The sequence below is a fragment of the Aquarana catesbeiana genome, linkage group LG04 (genome assembly GCF_042186555.1).
Source record: "Aquarana catesbeiana isolate 2022-GZ linkage group LG04, ASM4218655v1, whole genome shotgun sequence".
Lineage (NCBI taxonomy): Eukaryota > Metazoa > Chordata > Amphibia > Anura > Ranidae > Aquarana > Aquarana catesbeiana.
The window spans coordinates 467,845,048-467,868,978 of record NC_133327.1 but is presented as its reverse complement, the minus strand read 5'-3'; the positions used below and the strand labels follow the sequence as shown (position 1 = coordinate 467,868,978).

The 23,931-nt window shown below is 42.2% G+C and overlaps 1 protein-coding gene across 6 annotated transcripts in view; it reads right to left on the bottom strand.

Annotated features, from left to right (window-relative positions):
• The window catches only part of GGPS1 (geranylgeranyl diphosphate synthase 1), a 163,348-nt gene that overhangs the window by 47,830 nt on the left and 91,587 nt on the right, over positions 1 to 23,931 (bottom strand). The window contains exon 2 of one of the 6 annotated variants that reach the window (XM_073627573.1): positions 6,221 to 6,433. The exons of the other annotated variants lie outside the window; for them this stretch is intronic. Coding sequence (XP_073483674.1) covers positions 6,221 to 6,302 — 82 coding nt within the window. The 5' untranslated portion in view covers positions 6,303 to 6,433. The remainder of the gene's footprint in view (positions 1 to 6,220; positions 6,434 to 23,931) is intronic. 6 annotated transcript variants of the gene reach the window in all.

Genomic DNA, 23,931 nt, shown 5'->3' with positions numbered 1-23,931 from the left:
TAATAGGTGTATCCTCACTCAGTAGATTGGATTGGAATACTAATAGGTGTATCCTCACTCAGTAGACGCCATAAATAAGAGTCAGGTGTCATCACTTCCGGCCGCGTCCGAGACCGGAAGTACTGGGATCTGTGCTGTTCATTCTATGCTGTACATGTAAGTTACTATGTTGTTTTGAATAAACCTGGTTTAAATACTGCACAATGGGGATACTCCTTTCTATTGCATGCCTCCACCCAACTTGCTGAACTTGAGGCCTTCTATTGGAGATTTGCCAGACCTGTGACGATCGGAGGAGACTGATCGATTGATGGTGTTTCATCCACTTCCTGATTGCATCATCGTTTGCACTTGCACTTTTTTCATCTATTTTTTGCACGAACTATTTTATGAAGACTCACTTTGTTTACGTTGGAACTGTATTACATTAATTGGATCGACTTGTGGCTATTTTTATAGAGTTTCTGCACTTTATGCGATTTTTGTAATTGCATGCGACTTTTATCCCATGCGATTTTTTTCAATTTTTTCTAAATTTGTGATTTTTTTCATCTTGATGCACTTTTAGACTATTTTTGGGTTTATTCACCTTCATTTGGATTTATTTATGGTCATAGTTCATGAATTTTCACTGTTATTTATCCGATGTCACTTTAATGAATCTAATGGATGTTTAGTCACTTTATTTATGTGATTTTGCTCTTTACGCATATGCACTTTACTTGAAGAATTTGATTATATTTATTTATTTCATCACATTTATGCACTTTGAGTTAGCGCCACATATCTCTATTTTCCTTATTGTTTTTCTGTGTGGGAACACTGCCGTATGTGTGGCGGCTTCTTAGTCCTCTTTAGCTACTTTGGCTCGCCTTGGTTTTGCGCATTCGTTTTCTTCTTTGTTTCTTAATTTTTATCTATTTTTACTTGTGCTGAAAACCGTGGAAGTGTTTGGATTTTTAGAAAATAGAACTCTTAACCTTGATGAGATTTTTGAGAAACAACAATATAGGAGATATTGAGAATTGTTTTAGGAAAATGGGCCACCTGATGGAAAAAAGATTAATGCATGGTGGGATATAGCAACCCATGAGAAGTATATAAAAGATAAGCTAGTACCAAGAAGACTCCGATGGGATGTACCTATGAATGATGGACTGGTAGATAAAGAATCCACAGATGAATGGTTCAACTTTTTTATAAGGGGCTAGAATTGCTAGATTGCTAGAAGAGAAAGCAAAAGAAGATTAGATTCCTTAACAGATCTATAGATGAACTGTGAGCTACCTTGGAATTATCCAAGGAACTTCCGGAATTTATTGCCCTGTCACAACAATTAAATAGGTACATGGAACAGAAGGACAAAGAAACTTCTATGAGAAAGAAAAGAAAATACCAAAGAGATATCAAGGATTTTGAAGATGACCTTGTATTTAAATGGCAGAAAAAAAGAAGGAAGAAACAGTGATAAAATCAAATAATAGCTCTCCAGAGAAAGAAGTAAGAATAATCGATAATCAAAATGAAGGGAGGAATAAAGGGCCTATGTCCAACATACAAGGAAATTCTAATTCATAAAATACTCCAAATCAAAAACAGAGATGGAATGGTAGCAATAACTGGAAAAAACCTTTCTGGAAAAATAATGGACAAAATAATAATTACAATTACCAGACAAAACCTTACTCTCAATCCCCTTATATGAGGAGAAGATCTCCCACACCTCCTTGGAGGAATCAATATCATCCCGATGAAATAAGAAATAAGAAGAGATGAAAGAATAAGAGGAGATAATAGGTATCATCAGGATATAAGAAGGAATAGACCAGCTTATAATTATTATAATGTCCCCGTATATAATAGATTCGAACAATTAAGAAGATATTAAGAGGGAGGAAGATCTCCACGTTACCAACATGAAGGCTACAGACATGAAAGAACTCCTCATAGCTTTTTTACAGAGAAGACACCGGGAGTCTCAGAGACAGTATCAATCGGAACGGGACCCCCGGAGTTACACCAGACGCACCCCAGATCACAAATCTGAAAGAAACACAAAAAGAGGGGAGGAGAGGAATGAAGAACCCCAAGAAGATCTGTAGAGAAAAGAATAGGAAGAGACGAAAAACGAGAAGAGGATGTCGAGCAGGGATCAAAAAACAAACGAAAAAGAGAATAGGAGGGGAGGGGATTATAAACATTAGTGGAGTTGAATTGACAAGAGAGGAAATCAAAGTGCTGGACAAAGAGTTAAAATTCACCCCTAAAAAGAATCTCAATAAGTTTAATACATATATGGATATCAATAAATTTACTAGAAGCTTACACATAAAGAAATATATGTTGAGTAATCCAGGAGATGGTAAGGGAAAAAATATTTCAGATACCAATGGCATATTATTCAGTAGTCTTCGCAAAAAATCTCTCTAACCCCCCTCCAGGGAAAGATGGCAATATTGAAGTTTTCAAAAAAATGATTCTGAAAGATCTTGAGGATTTGAAAATAAAGAAGGCTTATGATCCAGGAGATATAAAAAGTGGAATCAAAAAACTGGAAGCTAAAAAAGAGATTGTGATAAGGCAGGCGGACAAGGGAGGGGCTATAGTTATCCAATCTAAGGATGCCTATAAAGAAGAGCTCAATAGGCAACTGAGTGATAAAGATACCTATCAGAAACTGCCTAGTAACCCCACAATGAGATATAGGAAAGAACTGGCCAGAGTGGTACATAAAGGTTGCCAAAAAGGTTTACTTAATAAAAAAGAAAAATACCTCCAACCAAATACGTGTAGAAATCCTGTAATTAACACATTACCAAAGATCCATAAGGATAAAAATAAACCTCCAGGAAGACCCATCGTTAATGGGATACAATCTGTTGGTGCGAGGATCAGAGAATATATTGACTGGTTTTTACAGCCAGTGGTGAAAAAAAAAACAGATCTTATCCGAGGGACACTAAGCACCTCATTCAATTATTAAATGATGTCACCTTGACCGAAGAGCCCATTTACATGGCAACAGTGGACGTTACGTCACTATATACGATCATGAAGAGGCTATTCAAGCTACTAAATGGGCCCTGAGAGGCCTAAGCGATTTAAAATGTGTACAACAAAGATTTATTTTGGATTGTTTGAGGTATAGTTTAGACTCCAACTATTTCTGGTATGAGAATTCCTTCTTTAAACAGATATGCGGCATTGCTATGGGCGCAAAATATGCACCAAGCGTAGCTAATTTATATATGTCAGAATGGGAAGAAGAGGCTTTATACAAAAAATTTCCACCTCAGCTTATTTTATTCAAACGTTATATTGATGATATCATTGTTGTTTGGGGTGGAGACAGAGAAAGTCTTTTGGACTTCCTATTTGGCCTAAACGATAATGATAAAAATATAAAACTTACCTGGGAGATAAGTGATGAAGAAATCAATTTCTTGGATTTAGTAATTAAGAAAGAAGGAGGAAAATTTACTACCCAGACCTTTTTTAAATCTGTGGACAGAAATAGTTATTTGCCTTTAGATAGCTGTCATTATACACCATGGTTGGACAACATACCAAAGGGCCAATTCATTTGATTAAGACGAAACTGTACAACAAAAGAAATGTTTATGAAGCAAGCGAAATTAGTTAGAGAGAATTTTGTGCAAAAAGGCTACTGTTCGGAAGTCATTGATGAAAGAATAAGAGATGTGGCGGCGGTGGACAGAGAGAAGTTAATACAAGACACAATTAGAAATACAGAAAATAATACTTTATCTCTTGTTATGGACTTCAATGCCCAACACAAACAATTTGAAAGAATTGTTATAAAATATTGGGACATTATTAAGGCAGACCGCCATCTCGGCGTTATCCTTCCCGGGAAGCCCAGGTTTACCTACCGGAGGGCTCCCACCCTCAGAGACTGCCTAACAAGAAATGTGCTTGATCCACCTACCAAGAAAAACTTTTCCTTTTTTGAAGGGAAAGGTTACTATATAAAAAATATGTTACACTTGCCGTCACACTAAAGAAAAGTAAGAAGGAGAAGTTAAGCTTTATCTCTACAGTGACGTCAAAAGAGTATCCAATAGAGGACTTAATATCATGTCGGACTGAGGGGGTGGTTTATTTATTAGAATGCCCGTGCCGGATCCAGTATATTGATAGAACGAAAAGGGAACTTTGGAGGAGATTGAGGGAGCATGTCCAGAATATTAAAAAGGGGTTTGTTAAACACAGCCTGTCAAGACATTATGCAGAATTTCACAATAAAGACCCCTCATCCCTTTTGGTTTGTGGCATTGAAAAATATAAACCCCATTGGAGAGGAGACAATAAAGTGATTAAAATTAGCCAGCTTGAGTCAAAATGGATACATGAAATACGGACTCTGACTCCTTTGGGTCATAACGTTGAATTCAACCTTAACTGTTTTATTTGGAATTAATAATTTTTCATTTTCTACTTTTTTATATTACTTTTTTTATACTACTTTTTTATTCCCCTCCTCTTTGCTGTTACATGCTCCTTCCCGGTTGATAAATTTTTATGCAATTATTACTAGGTTATAAACCATCTGGTTACCTGTACTTACCTTCTTTGTTTGTGTCGTATGCTTTTATTTCCTCACATTTACCTATAGTGTGGAATTTTTTTATCAATATCACCATCTATCCACAAGATGGCAATATAGGCGAATTAGAACAAGTATTTTTGCTCATGATTATGTTTCATTTACGAGATTCCATTTTCTTACCACTAGATGTCATCTGTCTGACGGGTTTTAATGCGTTTCTTGATGAATTACCACCAGATGGCGCTGTCTTATGGAGATTTTATATAGGCTAGTTTATATACTTTTCTTTTTTTTGTTTTCTTTTTTACATTTTTTTATTCGGATCTGTTATTATGGGGTCTTTTTATTATAATTGCTCAGACCTCATATGGTTATTTATGGCGTCTACTGAGTGAGGATACACCTATTAGTATTCCAATCCACTTTGCTAATTAAGAACGGACTATATAGAAACCTGATGCCTGATTTCATTACCCTTTGATAAAGTCAAACGGGCGGTGACGATATGCGTCAGGGAAGAGTCAGGTGTCATCACTTCCGGCCACAGCCGAGACCGGAAGTACTGGGATCTGTGCTGTTCATTTTATGCTGTACATGTAAGTTACTACGTTGTTTTGAATACTGCACAATGGGGATACTCCTTTCTATTGCATGCCTCCACCCAACTTGCCGAAGTTGAGGCCTTCCATTGGAGATTTGCCAGACCTGTGACGATCGGAGGAGACAGGAAGTTGATGAAACACCATCAATCGATCAGATTGCAGGCTCGACTTGACCCTAGGGGTCTTTGGCTAGAGGTGAGAGGCTGGGGGAAACGTGTGGCGCACCACGGAGTACAGTTATTAAAAGGAATCTGTCACCTATCATTGTTTGCACTTGCACTTTTTTCATCTATATTTTGCACAAACTTTTTATGAAGACTCACTTTGTTCACGTTGGAACTGTATTACATTAATTGGATCGACTTGTGGCTATTTTTATAGCGTTTCTGCACTTTATGCGATTTTTGTTATTGCATGCGACTTTTATCTCATGCAATTTTTTTTCAATTTTTTCTAAATTTGTGATTTTTTTTTCATCTTTATGCACTTCTAGACTATTTTTGAGTTTATTCGCTTTCATTTGGATTTGTTTATTTATTTGAGGTCATATTTCATGAATTTTCACTGTTATTTATCCGATGTCACTTCTTATGAATTTAATGGATGTTTAATCACTTTATGTGATTTTGCTCTTTACGCATATGCACTTTACTTGAAGAATTGGATTATATTTATTTCATCACATTTATGCACTTTGAGTTAACGCCACATATCTCTATTTACCTTATGAAATAATTGAGCTAATGAGGTATTTAGAGGCTTTGATTTACAATGAGAGTGACACAGGAGGAGCGGTGTATGAGAAGGGGCTAGCAGTGATTTTTTCTTAACTTTAGACTATGCTGGCAATGCTGCCTCGGGACACTGAGGGTCTCCTGAGAGTGCAGGGGGGCTGTGTATTGTGCAGAGGTGGGGGGGCTGTGTATTGTGCAGAGGTGGGGGGCTGTGGAAAGTTTTTTTCCTGAAACTTCCCTCTTAAAATTAGGATGTGTGTTATACACTGATAAATACGGTAATTTTTGAAAATGATAAAGTTGGAACAACTCACGTCGTTTCATTGGGGAGTTTAGCCCTTGGACGTTGTGTGAGGCGATCCACAGAGGCGATGTGTCAGGATCATTCAAATGCATGGACCAGAGGATGGAGGGATCGCAGCAAAGAAGATTGGCTCAATAGGTTCAACCAGTTGAGTTCGGACACACCCTGATATACCAAATTGTTGGAACCAGGGATATTCTCCCTCACATAGATCTCTTGGTGACTGTGGAGAAAGAAGAGAGAAAGGAAAAGGCAAAAGAAGGAGCAAAGAGAAAAGAAGCATAGGAAGGAAAAAAAAAAGAAGGAGCATGCCACCAATACCAAGTAGACGGGAAGGGACCAGCCCATTTCCGCCTAACAGCAAATCCAAAAGTAAAGTCCGACAGAGTTGGGGACATTAGTCTATCCCAGCAGGAGGAAATATTCCTCATGCAGAGGCAGATGGAGGAGCAATAAACCCGCTCCGGCCCATACACCGCTATAATACATCAGCCCTCAAGAAAAATATCCTCCCAACAAGTCCCAAAACCATAGAACAGTATATCTCCTTCTGGTATCCCAACCAGAGGTCGGACCCCCAAAAAGGGAGGGTAACCATCCCAGACTAGAACCCCAAAGGGGAAATAAATGACTGGTGTGACATGTACCATGGTTAATAACCCAAATAATGAGCCCCCACGGACACCAGTGCAACGTTACATTAAACAAACAGTACAAGACATCATTGCACAGGTACAAATGGGAGAATCCCTAAGGGAACTTAACAGCCCCCTATAAGCTAGAGGGGCACGAGAATAGAACTATAAAGAGAAAAACACAATAAGATGGACAGTTCTTTCCATGGTAAACATGGACTATCAATAGAGGACAAATCCATTCACAGTGGGGAGTAAATCAAGACAACAACCCACCTGGGTTTGCGCCACCTGAATCATGGACGACGAGTCTCCTTGGACCTCTTTGGTTTTGTTGTTTTCAATTGCAGGCGGTGGCTTGAAATGTCCAGAAGTAGCTCTTTGATAAAGGAACAAACTGCTGAGTGGACATCTTTAACGGTTTCGAGGAGACCCCGTATCCGAAAGTTATAATGCCTGGACCTGTTCTCAAGATCGTCAATTTTAGATAAGGCTGTGCCCAATTGGTCCTGAATTCTTGCAGTGTTTTGGTTAGCTCTAGCTACAGTGTGGTCTGCTTTTTGTTGTATGGCCTCAATCCTTGCACCTAAATTTCGTAGATCCACTTCAATTTGCGCAGCTGTTTGGACTAGGCCCCGAGACAGCATTTTTTAAAAGGTGGACGTCAAAACAGTTAGGTCTGTGAGGCTAGGTGGATGTATCATAGCATGTCCCCCTAGGAAGAGGGGTGGCAGATATGTCCCCCATGGGTGAATGTAACAGCTCATCCAGGGTCCTCTAAAGGAGGGATTCAAATGAGGATGGGGTATGCAGGACTGGGGCAGAGGTACTCACTCTTGGGTTCACTGGGGCTGGCCCTTCCAGTAGAGTGTGTCTGTAATGTGCTCCTCTCCCTTTGTGACTGCTCCATGCGGCGCTGTGTGCACCATCTTGGAAACCAGCTGGCGGGAGAGGTCTCTCTTTGCTGACCTCCCTGGCATAGGAACACTCCTCAAGCCCTCCAGAGACCCTGAAAAACTGGGGCTGTGCAGTATTGCAGCTACCGCGGGGGTCATTCGGTCAGAGCGGGACAGAGCTCCCTGATCAGGCTGCCATCCAGGGAGCTCCTGGGTGATTACTTAATAGTAAAGACTCTATTTTGTCTGAAAAGAAGTCAATTGTGAATATTGTAGTGTGTATGTACATACTGTACATCCATAATTGTTTCTATACTACTTTAGGCTATACAAAAGTTTTGGATGGCTGGTGAAAAGATAGCGGATAAGCAACCAATTGCTACAAAAACTCTTCTGTTACATATACAGGGCTGTTGAAATAAATAAAAAAACAACTACTTGTCCAAGGGACTAAATCAGGGTCCCAATCGACTTGTCCCAATATTTTTTTTTTTTTTTACCGAAACCGTACTTAAATCTACGGTGCTTTTAGGAATGTCAAGGTGACTTAAACTTTTAATGTTTTTAACATTGTGCTGTTTATCTCCTACTCAGCTCTGCACGAATAATCGTCAAGAATCGTTATCGCGATTTTTTTCCCCGTTGCGATCTTGACAAAAGCGTTTCACGATTCTTGCTATGCAGAGAATTCTCTCTGCTCTTCTGAAGCCACAGCAGTCAAAAGAAAGGAAAAAGAAAAAACAAAACAAAACGGGCAGTCTGGCAAGAATTTACAACTTCTTTAGCAGTGGAACCAAGTCTAAACATTGTAACAATTTGTCAAAAGGAATAGACTTTGTGTGTAAGTGAGGAAAGTTTAACCACTTAAACACTTAACCTTTTTCTGACATTTGTTGGTTTCAAGTTAAACATTATATATATTTTTTTAGTAGAGACCCTAGAGAATAAGATGGTGGTTGTTGCAATATTTTATGTCACACTGTATTTTGCGCAGCGGTCTTTCAAAGGCAATTTTTTTGGAAAAAATTACTTTAATTACATTTAAAAAAAACTAACCAATAAAGTTAGCCAAAATTTTTTTTTTGTATAATGTGAAAGATTTTACGTTGTGAGAATCGTGAATTCTGATTCTCATTTTGGCCAGAATCGTGCAGCTCTACTCAGCTCCCCGCCTAGCTCCAGCTTCGCACCCTCCCCCTAGCAGGTAGGGGAGATAACTTGCAATGTGAAGACCACTGCTTGGGTGCTGGTGAAGAAAGGAGAGTGTCAAACTCTTACTGCTTAGTAGAGGTGCATCTGCTGGGCAAGTAAATGAGGTGCCGACTCCAATGAGAAAAAAAATTCAAGTTAGACTTACCGGTAACTTGTTTTCCATGAGTCTTTCAGGACAGCACATGAGAGAGAGGCTCCACCCACTAGGAAACAGGAAACACAAACTCCACCACATTTTAAAAGGAGGCTCCTCTCCACAGCTCGTCAGTTGTAGTAGAGTACCTCCGGCCCAAGCTGGAACACATAAGAATAATACGGTTAATTCACAGCATATATATATATATATATATATATATATATATATATATATATATATATATATATATATATATATATATATATATATATATATATACACACACATATACACACACACTTCCATATACGTATAAATATGTATATATAACCATGAAGGGCGGGTTGCTGCTGTCCTGAAAGACTCATGGAAAACAAGTTACCGGTAAATCTAACTTGAATTTTCCCTTATCGTCTTTCAGGACAGCACATGAGAGGATAATCGAGACTTACCAACTAGGGAGGGACAACAGCCTGCAGGACCTTTCTGCCAAATGCCTGATCACCAGCTGACAGAAGATCCAATCTGTAGTGACGGACAAACGTAAGATAACTTGATAACGTAGCCGCCTTACAAATTTGGTCTGGGGTGGCACCAGCTTTTTCTGCCCATGTAGTGGCTAGAGCTCTGGTAGAATGTGCTCGTACTCCCTGAGGAGGAGACAACCCCGACTGGACATAAGCTTCTGAAATAGCCATTCTTAACCATCTGGCAATTGATCCCTTTGAAGCTTTCCTTCCTTTTCTGTTGCCGGAAAACAGAACAAATAAAGAGTCCGAAGACCTGAAGTCCCTTGTTTTCTCTAAGTACTGTAATAAGGTTCTTCTTACATCTAACTTATGAAATAATTCTTCCTTACTTCCTGAAGGATCTGAACAAAAAGTTGGCAGGATGATTTCCTGCGACCTATTATGGACTGATGCCACTTTTGGTAAAAACGCAGGATCTGTTCTAAGCACAATCCTGTCTGGGTAAATTGACATAAAGGGCTCCTTAACTGAAAGAGCCTGAAGTTCTCCAATTCTTCTCGCAGTCGTAACTGCAACTAAGAATATCGTCTTTAGAGTTAAATTCTTTAACGAGATTGACTGTAATGGTTCAAAAGGATCTTTTGTGAGTACTTGTAAAACCACTGTCAAGTCCCATTTTGGAAAGTGTCTATTGGGAACTGGTCTGGATCTAGTAAGTGACCTAAAGAACCTCGTGACCAACGGAACTGAGGAAATAGGTTGATCCAGGTATACTCCTAGGGCAGCCACTTGTACTTTAAGACTGCTGATTGCCAGCCCTTTGTCCACCCCCTTCTGCAGAAATTCCAGAACCGACACAATGTCTTCTAAATTTCGGTTTGCCGAGCGACACCAGGAGTTGTAGACTTTCCAAACCTTAGCGTAGATATCTCTAGTCACCTTCTTTCTACTAGCCAGTAAAGTAGATACTAGAGGCTCTGACAAACCCTTGTTTTTCAACAGCTGTTCCTCAGATACCAAGCAGTGAGACTTAGTCTTGCTATATCCGGATGATACACTGGACCTTGAAGTAGTAAGTCCTGTCTGAGGGGAAGCTGCCAGAAAGGTTTGACTGACATTAGTAGAATGGAGGAAAACCAGGCCCTTTTTGGCCAGTACGGGGTGATCAAGATTACCGACACCTTCTCCTTCTGTATCTTCCTCAATACTAAAGGAATTAGCTGAAAAGGGGGGAAGGCATAACCAGGCTGGAAATTCCAAGGATGTGCCAGGGCATCTATCCCTATCGATCCGTTGTCTCGGTGCAGGGAGAAGAACTGAGGGAGCTGAGCATTTTCTCTTGATGCGAATAGATCCACCTGCGGGCATCCCCACTTCTGGGTTATTAGAGTGAATATTTCTGGATTCAAACTCCACTCTGCCTCCTGAATCCTTTGTCTGCTCAAGAAATCTGCTACTCCATTTAGCGTGCCCTTGAGATGTACAGCTGACAGGGAAAGTAGATGACTCTCTGCCCATCCTAGGATCTCTGAAGATAGCAATAGAAGAGTCCCGCTCCTTGTGCCCCCTTGTTTGTTCAGGTATGCCACCATGGTGGCGTTGTCTGACAATATCTGCACATGGGACCCCCGAAGGTTTGGAGAGAAGGCAACCAAGGCTAAAGCGACTGCCTTTAACTCCCTCCAATTTGATGACCTTCCTGCTTCCACTGGGGACCAAACTCCCTGAGCTATGTCTTGACCCCAGTGTGCTCCCCATCCCCAACTGCTGGCGTCTGTCGTTATCATTCTCTCTGTTGGGAAGGACCAGAGTAAACCCCTTGACAGCACTGCCTGATTTCTCCACCACCAAAGGGTCCTTTTTACCCTGGTGGGAAGCCTTACCTTTGAGTCTAAAGCTTCTGGACTGTGATCCCAGATCTTTAAGAGAAAACTCTGAAGGGGTCTGAAATGGAGTCTGGCCCATTGAATGGCCGGCATGGTTGAGGTCAAGGTTCCCAGTACTGACATAATCCTTCTGACTGATACCTCCAGGTTCGTCTGAAGGCTGGATACTGCCTGCAATACCTTCACTTTCTTCTCTTCTGGAAGAAAAATCTTTTGATCCACTGAGTCTATCAGATACCCCAGGAATTGGACTCTTTGTGCTGGACTGAAATTTGATTTTTGGATGTTTATAATCCAACCTAAGGCCTCCAGATGACTGCGAGCCTTGATCAGATCCTCCTGTAACCTTTCCCTGGAAGGGGCAAAGAAAAGGAGGTCGTCCAGGTAAGGGATAACCGCAATCCCTTGTAGCCGGAGGGGAGCTAGGGCTTCCGCCATAATTTTGGTAAATATTCGAGGGGCGGAAGATAGACCAAACGGGAGGGCCCTGAATTGAAGGTGCAAAACCTCCCTCCCCATATTTACTGCCAGCCTCAGATATCTCTGGGACTGAACAGCTATAGGTACATGCAGGTACGCATCCCTTAAGTCGATTGATGCCATAAAGCATCCTCTGACTAAGAGATTTCTTACCGAAAAGATGGAGTCCATGCGGAATCGCCTGTATTGGACTGACCTGTTTAGCGGTTTTAAATTGAGGATGAGCCAAAAGCTTCCTGATGGTTTCTTTATCAGAAAAATATGGGAGTAGAACCCTTGGCAATCTTCCTCCGGAGGCACCTGAACCACAACACCCTGTTTTATCAGATCCCCTAACAGGTTCTTCATGGCTAGGGCTTTTGCTGTGTCTTTTGGCAAATTTGTTACGCAGTACCTCTCTGGAGGAAGGTTCAACAGCTCTATCCTGTAACCCTGGGCTATTGAATCCAAAACAAACGGGTTTTTTGTTATGTTTGCCCAGAAAGGAAGGAATTTTTGAAGCCTTCCTCCCACAGGCACCACCAAGTCATTGTGTCTTATTGGCCTGCGTAGGAGGATTGAAAAGGACATTCCCTTTGCCTTTTCCTCTCTGCGCCGCCCAATTCCTTCTTTTTTCTTGGGGCCTGTTACTCCTTTCCTGATTTTTTTGAGGTCGAAAAAACCGCCTAACTGGCTGCTTTTTCTTTTTAACCGGAAAGGATTTCTTTTTATCAGCTGTTCTATCCAAAATAGATTCTAGATCAGGACCAAAAAGCTGATCTCCCAAAAATGGCACTCCGCATAACTTATTTTTGGAAGCTGCGTCCCCAGGCCATGTCTTTAACCATAACGCTCTCCTGGCTGCAATGGTCAGGGCCCCTGACCTAGCTGACATTCTTATAGAATCTGCAGAGGCGTCAGAAATATATGCTACAGCTGCTATAAGGGTTGGGAAGGAATCTAGAATCTCCTGTTTGGGTGAATCAGCTATAATATGTGCTTTTAGCTGATTCAGCCAGAACTCCATGTTTCTGGAGACACAGGTCATAGCCATAGCAGGCTTGAGATTCCCTACAATGGACTGCCAGGCTTTTTTAAGCTGTTGGTCCGCCTTCTTATCCATAGGATCCTTCAAAGTACCCATGTCCTCGAATGCCAGATCTGTTGATCTAGATACTTGGGAAAAAGCTGCATCCAACTTCGGGACTTTATTCCAAAGTGACTCAGGATTATCATTAAATGGAAAACGCCTCTTGTGAAAAAGGGTTTTCTCTCTGGGTCAGCCCATTCTTTCTTAATGGTCTCCGAGATTACCGAATGTACAGAGAAAGTGCGACCTGATGCTTCCCCAAGCCCTTCATACATTCTATCGTGCAGCGATAATTCTCTTTTTTCTTCCTCCATTCCCAATGTTGCATAAATTGCTTTCAACAGACTGTCTACTTGTTCCAAGGACAGTTTGTATCTAGAAGGTGCATCTGCCTCTTCCTCTTCCTCCTCCTCCTCTTCTCCAGAGTATGAGGGGGAATACCCCTTTTGGGTAGTCGGGCCAGCCTCAGCCTCTACCGTTGGGGTTAAGTGTGAGTCCTGAGAGGGGTCTGAGGTAGTTGCCTGACTTAATGCTGGTGTTACAAGAGAAGAGCGAAAAGCCTGTATAGTAGCATCTAGCTCTTTCTTAACTGATGCGATTATGTCGCTGCACGCAGAAGAAGCCTCTTCCTTGACTAAGGAGTCAATGCAAATTTGGCATAAAGTCTTCTTCCAACCCTCCAGTAACTTTGCTTTACATGAGGGGCATCTCTTTTTAATGGCTGGTTCAGAGCTCTTAGCCTGCCAGAAAATAAAAAAAAAAAAAAAAAATGACAAAAGAGAAAAAACACCAGCATTCATTAAGCCACAGCTTCCTCCTAACGGACTCACCACAGGTGCACAGGAGGAACAACAGTTAACCCCATGTGCCCAGACAGGCCCCAGCCACCAAGGGGGAAAAAAACATTTGTGAGAGGGGCACCAAAGTAACCACGATATTCACTATAGCCTCTTACCTGGGCCTTGCTGGTGCCTGTGCCTGTCCCACATGCAGCTGCCACAGAATCCATAGTGGTGCTGCACCGATCGGTGGCTCTTACGAACGTCGGTTCCGGAGTCAAAAAACGCCGTTGCGCCCGACCGGAACCGGAATATAGGCACCAGGACCGCTCCTCCCTTATTCCTCTGCGCCACTTCCGATCGGAAATGATGCGCCCATTCCTCGCGCCATGCCCTCGTCGGATACCTCACTTCCGACCGGTCGAGTCTGTACTCTTCCAAGATGGCGGCGGCCAGTAACGCCGACACGCGGTTTCAAAAAAAGCCGCGAACGGCTGCCGCCGCCTAAGGAGCGGCTCCAGGAACAATCCAGCTCATCATGAGCAAAGAAAGAGAAAAAAGGAGCCCACTTACCAGCAACCCTGTGGCGCGGTGTGGGAGGATCGGACTCTCTGGAGGAAAAAGATAGGTATGGTGGGGTAGGTAGCCTGGCCTCTCAGGATAGCACCATAAGAGACCCTGGCCCCTACTAGGTGTTCCCTTGCCGGAGGAAACACAAAAACTGACGAGCTGTGGAGAGGAGCCTCCTTTTAAAATGTGGTGGAGTTTGTGTTTCCTGTTTCCTAGTGGGTGGAGCCTCTCTCTCATGTGCTGTCCTGAAAGACGATAAGGGAAAACAAACATAATTTCTCCAGGTTATCCACGCACATGGAAGCGCTTGGGTGCTCAGTGCAAGAGCATGTTGAGGAGCCAAATGAAGTTCCGCTATCTGCTCCGTTAAAGAGTTCACCTTTAAAAAAATAAATATAACAATTGCATGTAAAAGAAAAAAATAAATAAAAAAGTGCATTTTCCAAATTTTTTGGGAATGCTTGGAAAGCACTGTACCAGTGATTAGAAAAACACTGGTGCAACGCAAGACTCCTGCAGGAAGAATCGATGAACTACCAGAGTGCTCAACAGAGGTAATTGTAGTTGATTCAGTCACAGAATTCTGTGATGAATGACACAGCCATGTGGGCAGAGCACTGCATGGCCACGCACTTTTCAAAAAGTGACAGCTGGTATGGCGAACTTCTCCCCATACTGCTATTACACAGAGGGCTTGGATCGTCGAGCCACTGCAGCAGTGGGAACATGTTACATGTTCCACACTAAAAATGGGTGGAACATGTATCATGTTCCTGAAGGAGAACTTATACTTTAACCCTTTCGCTGCCAGAGTTGTTTTTGCGTTCTTTTGCACACGTTTAAAAAAGAAAAATCACGTTAGACCTGAAAATTACATAAAACATGATATATTTTCTAAAAGCAGACACCCTAGAGAATAAAAAAGTGGTAGTTCCAATTTTTTATGTCACATGATATTACCGCAAAGGTCTAGGACTGTGATGGCGAACCCTTGGCACCCCAAATGTTTTGGAACTACATTTCCCATTAAGCTCATGCACTCTGCAGTGTAGTTGAGCATCATCAGAAATGTAGTTCCAAAACATCTGGGGTGCCAAGGTTCGCCATCACTGGTCTATGAAATGCAAAATTTCTGTAAAAACACACTAAACTTAATTTTTAGGGGCACAAAAACGCAATAAATTACCACATTTTTTGAGAAAATGTAAAAGCAGAGGTTGCACCGAGTAAATAGATACCCAACATGTCAGACCTTAAATTTGTGTGCACTCGTGAAATGGCAACAAACTTCAGTAACCTATACCCAGGGACTTTTAAGACTGCCTTATTACTCCACGGTATAGCCAGTTACTACAAGTGTTTTTGTAGGTATTATTTACTAATTTTTCTGGTACAATAGAGAAAAAAAAGTTAAATATACATATTTATGTATGCGCTCTTTTTTATTTATTTACATTTAGAGTCTATGGTAATGCTGCACCTGTCAATCTCCTGAGGAAGTGGGTATCCGCAAACCATGTTGAGCAAAATGACATGCAAGGATGGTGAAACCCCCAATATTTCACACATAAGTACACAATCAATAATAGGGGTAGTTGTTCCACCAATTAGTTTGGTGTATAAACAATCTGCAATTTTTTTTAAGCAAATGGTTCTTTTTTATGTTTTGTGCAATAAAAAAATATTTATAACTAACGTGGTTGCGGTGCCTATAAAATCCATATACAGTATCTCACAAAAGGGAGTACACCCTCTCACATTTTTGTAAATATTTTATTATATATCTTTTCATGTAACAACACTAAAGAAATTACACTTTGCTACAATGTAGTGTGTACAGCTTGTATTAGGGCTCTTTCACACGGGGGATCCGTATGTCCGTTTTTCATCCTTCCGTTTTCGGATGAAAAACGGACATACATGTATCCCTATGGAGCGTCGGATGTCAGCGGTGACATGTCCGCTGACATCCGACGCCGCTCCGATCCGAAAAGTGTAACGGAGGAAAAACCTACTTTTCCATCCGTTTTCGGATCGGATCGGGTGACGACGGACACTACGGTCCGTCATCATCCAATCCCCCATAGGGGAGAGCGGCGCTCTGACAGGTCCGTAGCTGCACAGCGTGCAGCGATGGACCTGTCATCTTTCTGCTCAGCGGGGATCGGCGGAGCGATCCCCGCTGACCAAGCGGGTGTTCACGGGGCGGATCATCACTGATCCGCCCCGTGTGAAAGAGCCCTAAGTGTAAATTTGCTGTCCCCTCAAAATAACAACATACAGCCATTAATGTCTAAACCGCTGGCAACAAAAGTGAGTACACCCCTAAGTGAAAATGTCCAAATAGGGCCCAATTAACCATTTTCCCTCCCCAGTGTCATGTGACTCATTCGTACTACAAGGTCTCAGGTGTGAATGGGGAGCAGGTGTGTTAGATTTGGGGTTATCACTCTCACTCTCTCATACTGGTCACTGCAAGTTCAATATGGCACCTCAACTCTGACGATCTCAAAAAAGGATTGTTGCTCTACATAAAGATGGCCTAGGCCAGTGATGGCGAACCTTGGCACGCCAGATGTTTTGAAACTACATTTCCTATGATGCTCATGCACTCTGCAGTGTAGTTGAGCATCATGGGAAATGTAGTTACAAAACATATGGAGTGCCAAAGTTCGCCATCACTGGCCTATGCTATAAGAAGATTGCCAAGACCCTGAAACTGAGCTGCAGCACGGTGGCCAAGACCATACAGTGGTTTAACAGGACAGGTTCCACTCAGAACAGGCCTCGCCACGGCCTACCAAAGAAGTTGAGTGCACGTGCTCAGCGTCATATCCAGAGGTTGTCTTTGGGAAATATACGTATGAGTGCTGCCAGCATTGCTGCAGAGGTTGAAGGGGTGGGGGGGGGGGGTTAGTCTGTCAGTGCTCAGGTCATATGCCGCACACTGCATCAAATTGGTCTGCATGGATGTCGTCCCAGAAGGAAGCCTTTTCATAGTTACATAATTACATAGTAGGCGAGGTTGAAAAAAAGACACAAGTCCATCAAGTCTAACCTATGTGTGTGATTATATGTCAGTATTACATTGTATATCCCTGTATGTTGTGGTCATTCAGGTGCTTATCTAATCGTTTTTTTGAAACTATCGATGTTCCCCGCTGATACCACCACCTGTGGAAGGGAATTCCACATCCTTGTCGCTCTTACAGTAAAGAACCTTCTACGTAGTTTAAGGTTAAACCTCTTTTCCTCTAATTTAATGAGCGGCCACGTGTCTTTTTAAACTCCCTTCCGTAAAAAAGTTTTATCCCTATTGTGGGGTCACCAGTAAGGCATTTGTATATTCATTGTAAAATCATATCCCTTCTCAAGCGTCTCTTCTCCAGAGAGAATAAGTTTACTCACAACCTTTCCTCTTAACTAACATCCTCCAGACCCTTTTTTAGCTTTGTTGCCCTTATTTGTGCTCGCTTCATTTTCAGTACATCCTTCCTGAGGACTGGTGCCCAGAACTGGACAGCATACTCTAGGTGCAGGCGACCAGAGTCTTGTAGAGCGGGAGAATTATTGTTTTATCTCTGGAGTTGATCCCCTTTTTCATGCATGCCAATATTTTGTTTGCTTTGTTAGCAGCAGCTTGCCATTGCTGAGTTTATCTACTAGGACCCCAAGGTCCTTTCTCATCCTAGATTCCCCCAAAGGTTCTCCCCCCAGTGTATAGATTGCATTCATATTTTTGCCACCCAAATGCATTATTTTACATTTTTCTACATTAAACCTCATTTGCTATGTAGTTGCCCACCCCATTAATATGTTCAGATCTTTTTGCAAGGCTTCCACATCCTGCGGAGAAGTTATTGCCCTGCTTAGCTTAGTATCGTTCACAAATACAGAGATTGAACAGTTTACCCCATCCTCCAGGTCGTTTATGAACAAATTAAATAGGATTGGTCACAGCACAGAACCCTGGGGGTTGTAAAGATGATGCACAAGAGGAAAGCCAGCAAACAGTTTGCTGAAGACAAGCAGACTAAGAACATGGATTACTGGAACCATGTCCTGTGGTCTGATGAGACCAAGATAAACTTATTTGGTTTAGATGGTGTCAAGTGTGTGTGGCGGCAACCAGGTGAGGAGTACAAAGACAAGTGTCTTGCCTACAGTCAAGCGTGGTGGTGGGAGTGTCATGGTCTGGGGCTGCATGAGTGCTGCCGACACTATGAAGTTACAGTTTATTGAGGGAACCAAGAAAGCCAACATGTACTGTGACATACTGAAGCAGAGCATGAACCCCCCCCTTCAGAGACTGGGCCACAGGGTAGTATTCCAACAAAGCGACCCCAAACACACCTCTAAGACAACCACTGCCTTAGTAAAGAAGTGTAGGGTAAAGGTGATGGACTGATACTGTTGACCAAAGTGCACAATGCCTCCTTAGGAGTTGCTCCGCAGCAGTGTTAATTTAACTGACTAAAATATTTTAGTTGACTAAAAATACTATTTTAGTTGACTAAAATACGACTAATGCCGCGCACACACAAATGGAATTTCCGTTGAAAAATCTTGGATGGTTTTTCTGACGGAATTCTGTTTAAGCTTGGCTTGCATACACACTGTTACATGAAAGTTTGCTGAACTTTCGACCGTCAAGAATGCGGTGACGTACAAGACTACGACAGGTCGAGAAAATTAGGTTCAATGCTTCCGAGCATGTGTCAAATTGTTTCCGAGCATGCGTAGGAATTTTGCACGTCCGAATTGCTACAGACGATCGGAATTTCCGATTGGAACGTTTTCCGACCGAAAAATTGAGAACATGCTCTCAATCTTTTGCTGGCTGGAATTCTGCCAGCAAAAGTCTGATGGAGCATACACACGGTCGCATTTTCCAACCTAAAGCGCTCATCGGTCTTTTGCTGGCCGAATTTCTGATCTTGTGTACGGGGCATAAGACTAAAATGGCATTTTAGTCAAAAGATTGACTAAAACTAAACTGAAATTTGACGTCAAAATTTACACTGCACTACCATATAAAAATGTGTAGGGGGCATCTACTAAGCTGCTAAAAGAAAAGAAAAAAGGTTTTTCTTAATATTGAATACTCTTAATATATTCAGGCAATATGTGCAATGGCATTACAGCCAATAGAGTTTACAGGTTTTTTTTTATATTTTCAATTTGTACTTATGCTTTTCAAAAAGCAACATATTTATGAAACTTGGTTTTATTTATAAAGACGTTATATATTGCAACGGCTAAATCTGTATCTGTAGTGCATGTTCAAACCTTAATACCATAAATAATATGTTATTAGATTTTTTACACCAGCAGTATATAATGAGTTTGGCAATTCTAAAGATTGGAGATTTTAGTCGACTAAAATACAACTTAAACTAAAATGGCATTTTAATCAAAAGACTAGAACTGAAACTAACTTGAAATTTGATGTCAAAATTGACACTGCTTCACAGTCCATGACCATTTCAATTAAGTACCATTATAAAGGAGGCTCAAGAAAAGTATAAGTACATAAGTACTGTAGAAGATATCCTTGCTTCTCTTACTACCACCGTGCGGGAAGCTTCCAGTGAGTTAGCAGCACTCCGAGCTAAATTGGATGACCTTGAAAACAGGTCCCGCCGTAGCAACCTGTGCTGTGTGGTCTTTCCTGAAAAATCTGAGGGGGCTAATCCAGAGCAATTCTTACTCACCTGGCTGAGAGGGACCCTGGGTCAACATGTCATCCCTGCCTCCTTTGCCACAGAGAGGGCACATCGCACTCCTCACTCCTCCTCGCCCAACTCTTTTGGGTGCTTCACCATGACTCCTCATTGCTCGTATTCTCCATTTACAAGATAAAGTGGCCAAACTGCGAGCTGCAAGATTACGAGCTACGCTAAAATAGTAAGGTAATTCATATTTTCCCAGATTTCTCAGCTGAAGTTCAAAACAGCGTGCTTTTTTACCTCCATCAAAGCTAGTCTGCGAGAACAAGAAATTTATGTTATATCTAGCGAAGCTTAAAGCGGAAGTAAACCCATTCATAAGACAGCTTTATTTATGGCACATGCCGAAAATTAAACATTCCCATTGGTTGTGCTCTCAACCAAACTGTCAAACCATCCAATGGCTGGTGTCATAGCTGATCACATGTGCAGCATCATGACAGTTGTAGATTAAACAGAAGCAAAGATGGTATCTTCTTTGGCTGAAAATGATAGGGGGGGTTTACTTACACTTTAACCACTTCCCGCCCGGGCCATAGCAGATGATGGCCGGGCGGTGGTTCAGTTATCTTGACTGGGCATCATATGACATCCAGCAGGATAACATGCCGCCGCGCGCCCCTGGGGGCGCACATTGCGGTGATCGGTGTGTCAGTCTGACACACCGCTCCACCGATCTTGGTAAAGAGCCTCTGGCGGAGGCTCATTAACACGTGATCAGCCGTGTCCAATCACGGCTGATCACGATGTCAATAGGAAGAGCCATTGATCGGCTTTTCCTTACTTGCGTCTGACAGACAAGAGTAGAGGAGAGCCGATCGGTCGTTCTCCTGACAGGGGGGTCTGCGCTGATTATCAGTGCAGCCCCCCCTCGGATCACCATACTGGACCACCAGGGATCGCCACTAGGACCACCAGGGAGAGGGACAACATGTGGGCACTGATTGGCACCATTATATAGCACTGATGCCCAGCAATGCCACCCTTAGGGGCATCAGTGCCACCTATCAGTGTCCATCGGTGCCACCTATCAGTGCCCATCCGTGCCACCTATCAGTGCCACCAATAAGTACCCATCAATGCCACCTACAAATGCCTATGAGTGCCCATCAGTGCCGCCTATGAGTGCCCATCAGTGCCGCTTATGAGTGCCCATCAGTGCCGCCTATGAGTGCCCATCAGTGCCGCCTACCAGTGTCACCTATCAGTGCCCATCAGTGCCGCCTATAAGTGCTCATCAGTGCCTGTCAGTGCCACCTCATCGGTGCCCATCAGTGCCGCCTTATCAGTGCCCATCATTTAAGAAGAAAACATACTTATTTCCAAAAAATTTTAACAGAAACAAAGAAAAACTTGTTTTTTTTCAAAATTTTCGGTCTTTTTTTATTTGTTGCGCAAAAAATTAAAACCGCAGAAGTGATCAAATACCACCAAAAGAAAGCTGTATTTGTGGGAACAAAATGATAAAAAAATTGTTTGGGTACAGTGTTGTATGACCGTGCAATTGTCATTCAAATTGCGACAGCGCTGAAAGCTGAGAATTGGCTTGGGCGGGAAGGTGTCTAAGTGCCTGGTATTGAAGTGGCTAATGTTATCTACGTGAGCAAGTCTCATTTTTTCACCTCACCTGCTGAGGTCTCCTCCTGGAGAGATGAGACCTTTGGTGGCTCACAATGCCCTTGCAGAAGCTGAATGATAAACATAATTGTTCTTGCCCCTATCAGCAACCGTGCTGTTTGACATTTATGTCAGTTCCAGTTTTTCTTGTGGGAATGGCTCCATGACTCCCAGCTGTTCTACATCCATCCTGCCCATTCTTCTTATCCCACTGGAGGACATTACTCTCACTGGATACTCCAATGCCCCTTTATCAAAGCATTGCTCATAGTTTTTATCCTGGGCATCGGCCCACATGAGATGACTCAGGACTGTTGCATTTAACACAATTTGCAGAGAGGATATCACCTGATGTTTCGCCTTTCATTTCGATTGCAATCTCCTACCTATATGTGATGTTCGCCTCACGGGTTTTGTTGTCTTATTTTTCCTGTTTGGGACATGGGCTCTCTGTAATTGGGATGGAAGAGCAGGGTGGGTGAGGTTTACTACTAATGTGCTAAAGCTTTTTTTCTTTTCTTGTTTTTTTTTGATTGTCTGTGCCTCCCTTGCATCTCCTCCACCTTATTTGCCTTTTCATGTTGGTTGAGGAACGCTGGGTACCCTACGTGGTGTCCTACAGTTGCTAATACTTTTACGCCTGAATTTTACTCTTTAAACGGTCCCTGGTCTTTTCTTTCCTTAAGAAATACAAACCCCACATAATTTGTCTGCAGGAGACCCATCTAATGCCCCCTAAGCACCTTGCACTTAAAAAGGCTTGGATTGCAAACTCCTTTCATGCGTACTATACCTCCTATTCTAGAGGAGTCTCCATATTATTGGCCAAATCCCTACCCCCCCCCCCCCCCCCCGAGATTATCCATGTCAAAACTGTCTCAGCAGGTCGATTTGACCTATCTATACAGATCGGACAATATATCTTAAATTTAGTTAACCTCTACATACCGCCTCCCTTTTCTGCTGAAATTTTAACCAAGGTCACCTTGTTTACACTTGATCTCCCCAGAGGTCCTGTGATATACATTGGCGACCTTAATGCAGTAATGGATCCTGCCTTGGACCGTTTGCGGGGGGAGGGAAAACCTTTCAATCCCTTTTGGATTGGGTATGAGTGTATGATCTCACAGATGTGTGGAGATGGAAGCATCCAGATGTTAGGCAGTTTACTTACCACTCAGATTCCTTTCGTGCAATGTCCTGTATTGATTTGGCTTTTGTCACCTCATTCACTCTCCCTCTCATATCCAACACCACTATACTGCCCTGTGCCATATCTGATCAAGCATCACTCATGTTAGAGATTGATATCCTTCCTTCTCATTGTCCATAACTATGGCGTTTAAACCCACAATGGTTGGACGACCAAACAGTTCAAGGGAATAACAGACTACTGGACACTTAATCTCAATACTGTTAATTCTAATACAGAATGGGAAGCCTTTAGGTCAACAATCCATGATACATTCATGTCCATTACTGGCGTCCTTAGGAAGAATACCCAAGTCTGCACTAAAGAACTTGAATCTACCATGCTGAAAGCAGAGGCTGAATAGAATGCCACTCCCACCCCCCATACACATACCACCTGGTTACACGCCCGTAGAAGCTTCGAGCTTTGCCTTTTGGACCTTACACAGAAATGCATCTTATATGCTTCTCAAAAAATGTTTGAGCATGGCAATAAGGCAGGACGATTGCTGGCCTATCTGGCACGTCTGGATTACTCTCCTACTTCTACCCCGCATATCCGTATCTCCCCAGATAACATTGTTGACACTCCCAAGCTATTCTGGATGCTTTCATGCCTTTACATGTCCAGGTTTCTGGATCAACTAGTCCAAATGTAATTTTTTCCCCTTAGATTCAGGGGCCAAACAGGTAATCCATCCATGAGTTCTCAAATCCAAAAGGCTTATTCCTTCTATTTGGGAGTGGTGGTGCAGCTACCTCTGACCTCCTACGTGACTAATGTCGCACAAAAAACTCTAGGAGCTAAATTAAGTACTTTAACGGTACCCCTTGAATAAAATAACAAATGTTTATTATACAAAATCATGTAGACAATGAAAGGTATCAATAAAACCACAGATACGTACACAAAAATAGTATAATACTATATGTTGATTTCCTGACGCATCCCATGGCAGCACACACATTGGGTGGTGACTCCGCCTCCACAACCTGATAGGACTGGTTAGCTATAAGATTTGAAGAGGAGTCCACCTTTGCATTCTCCTTT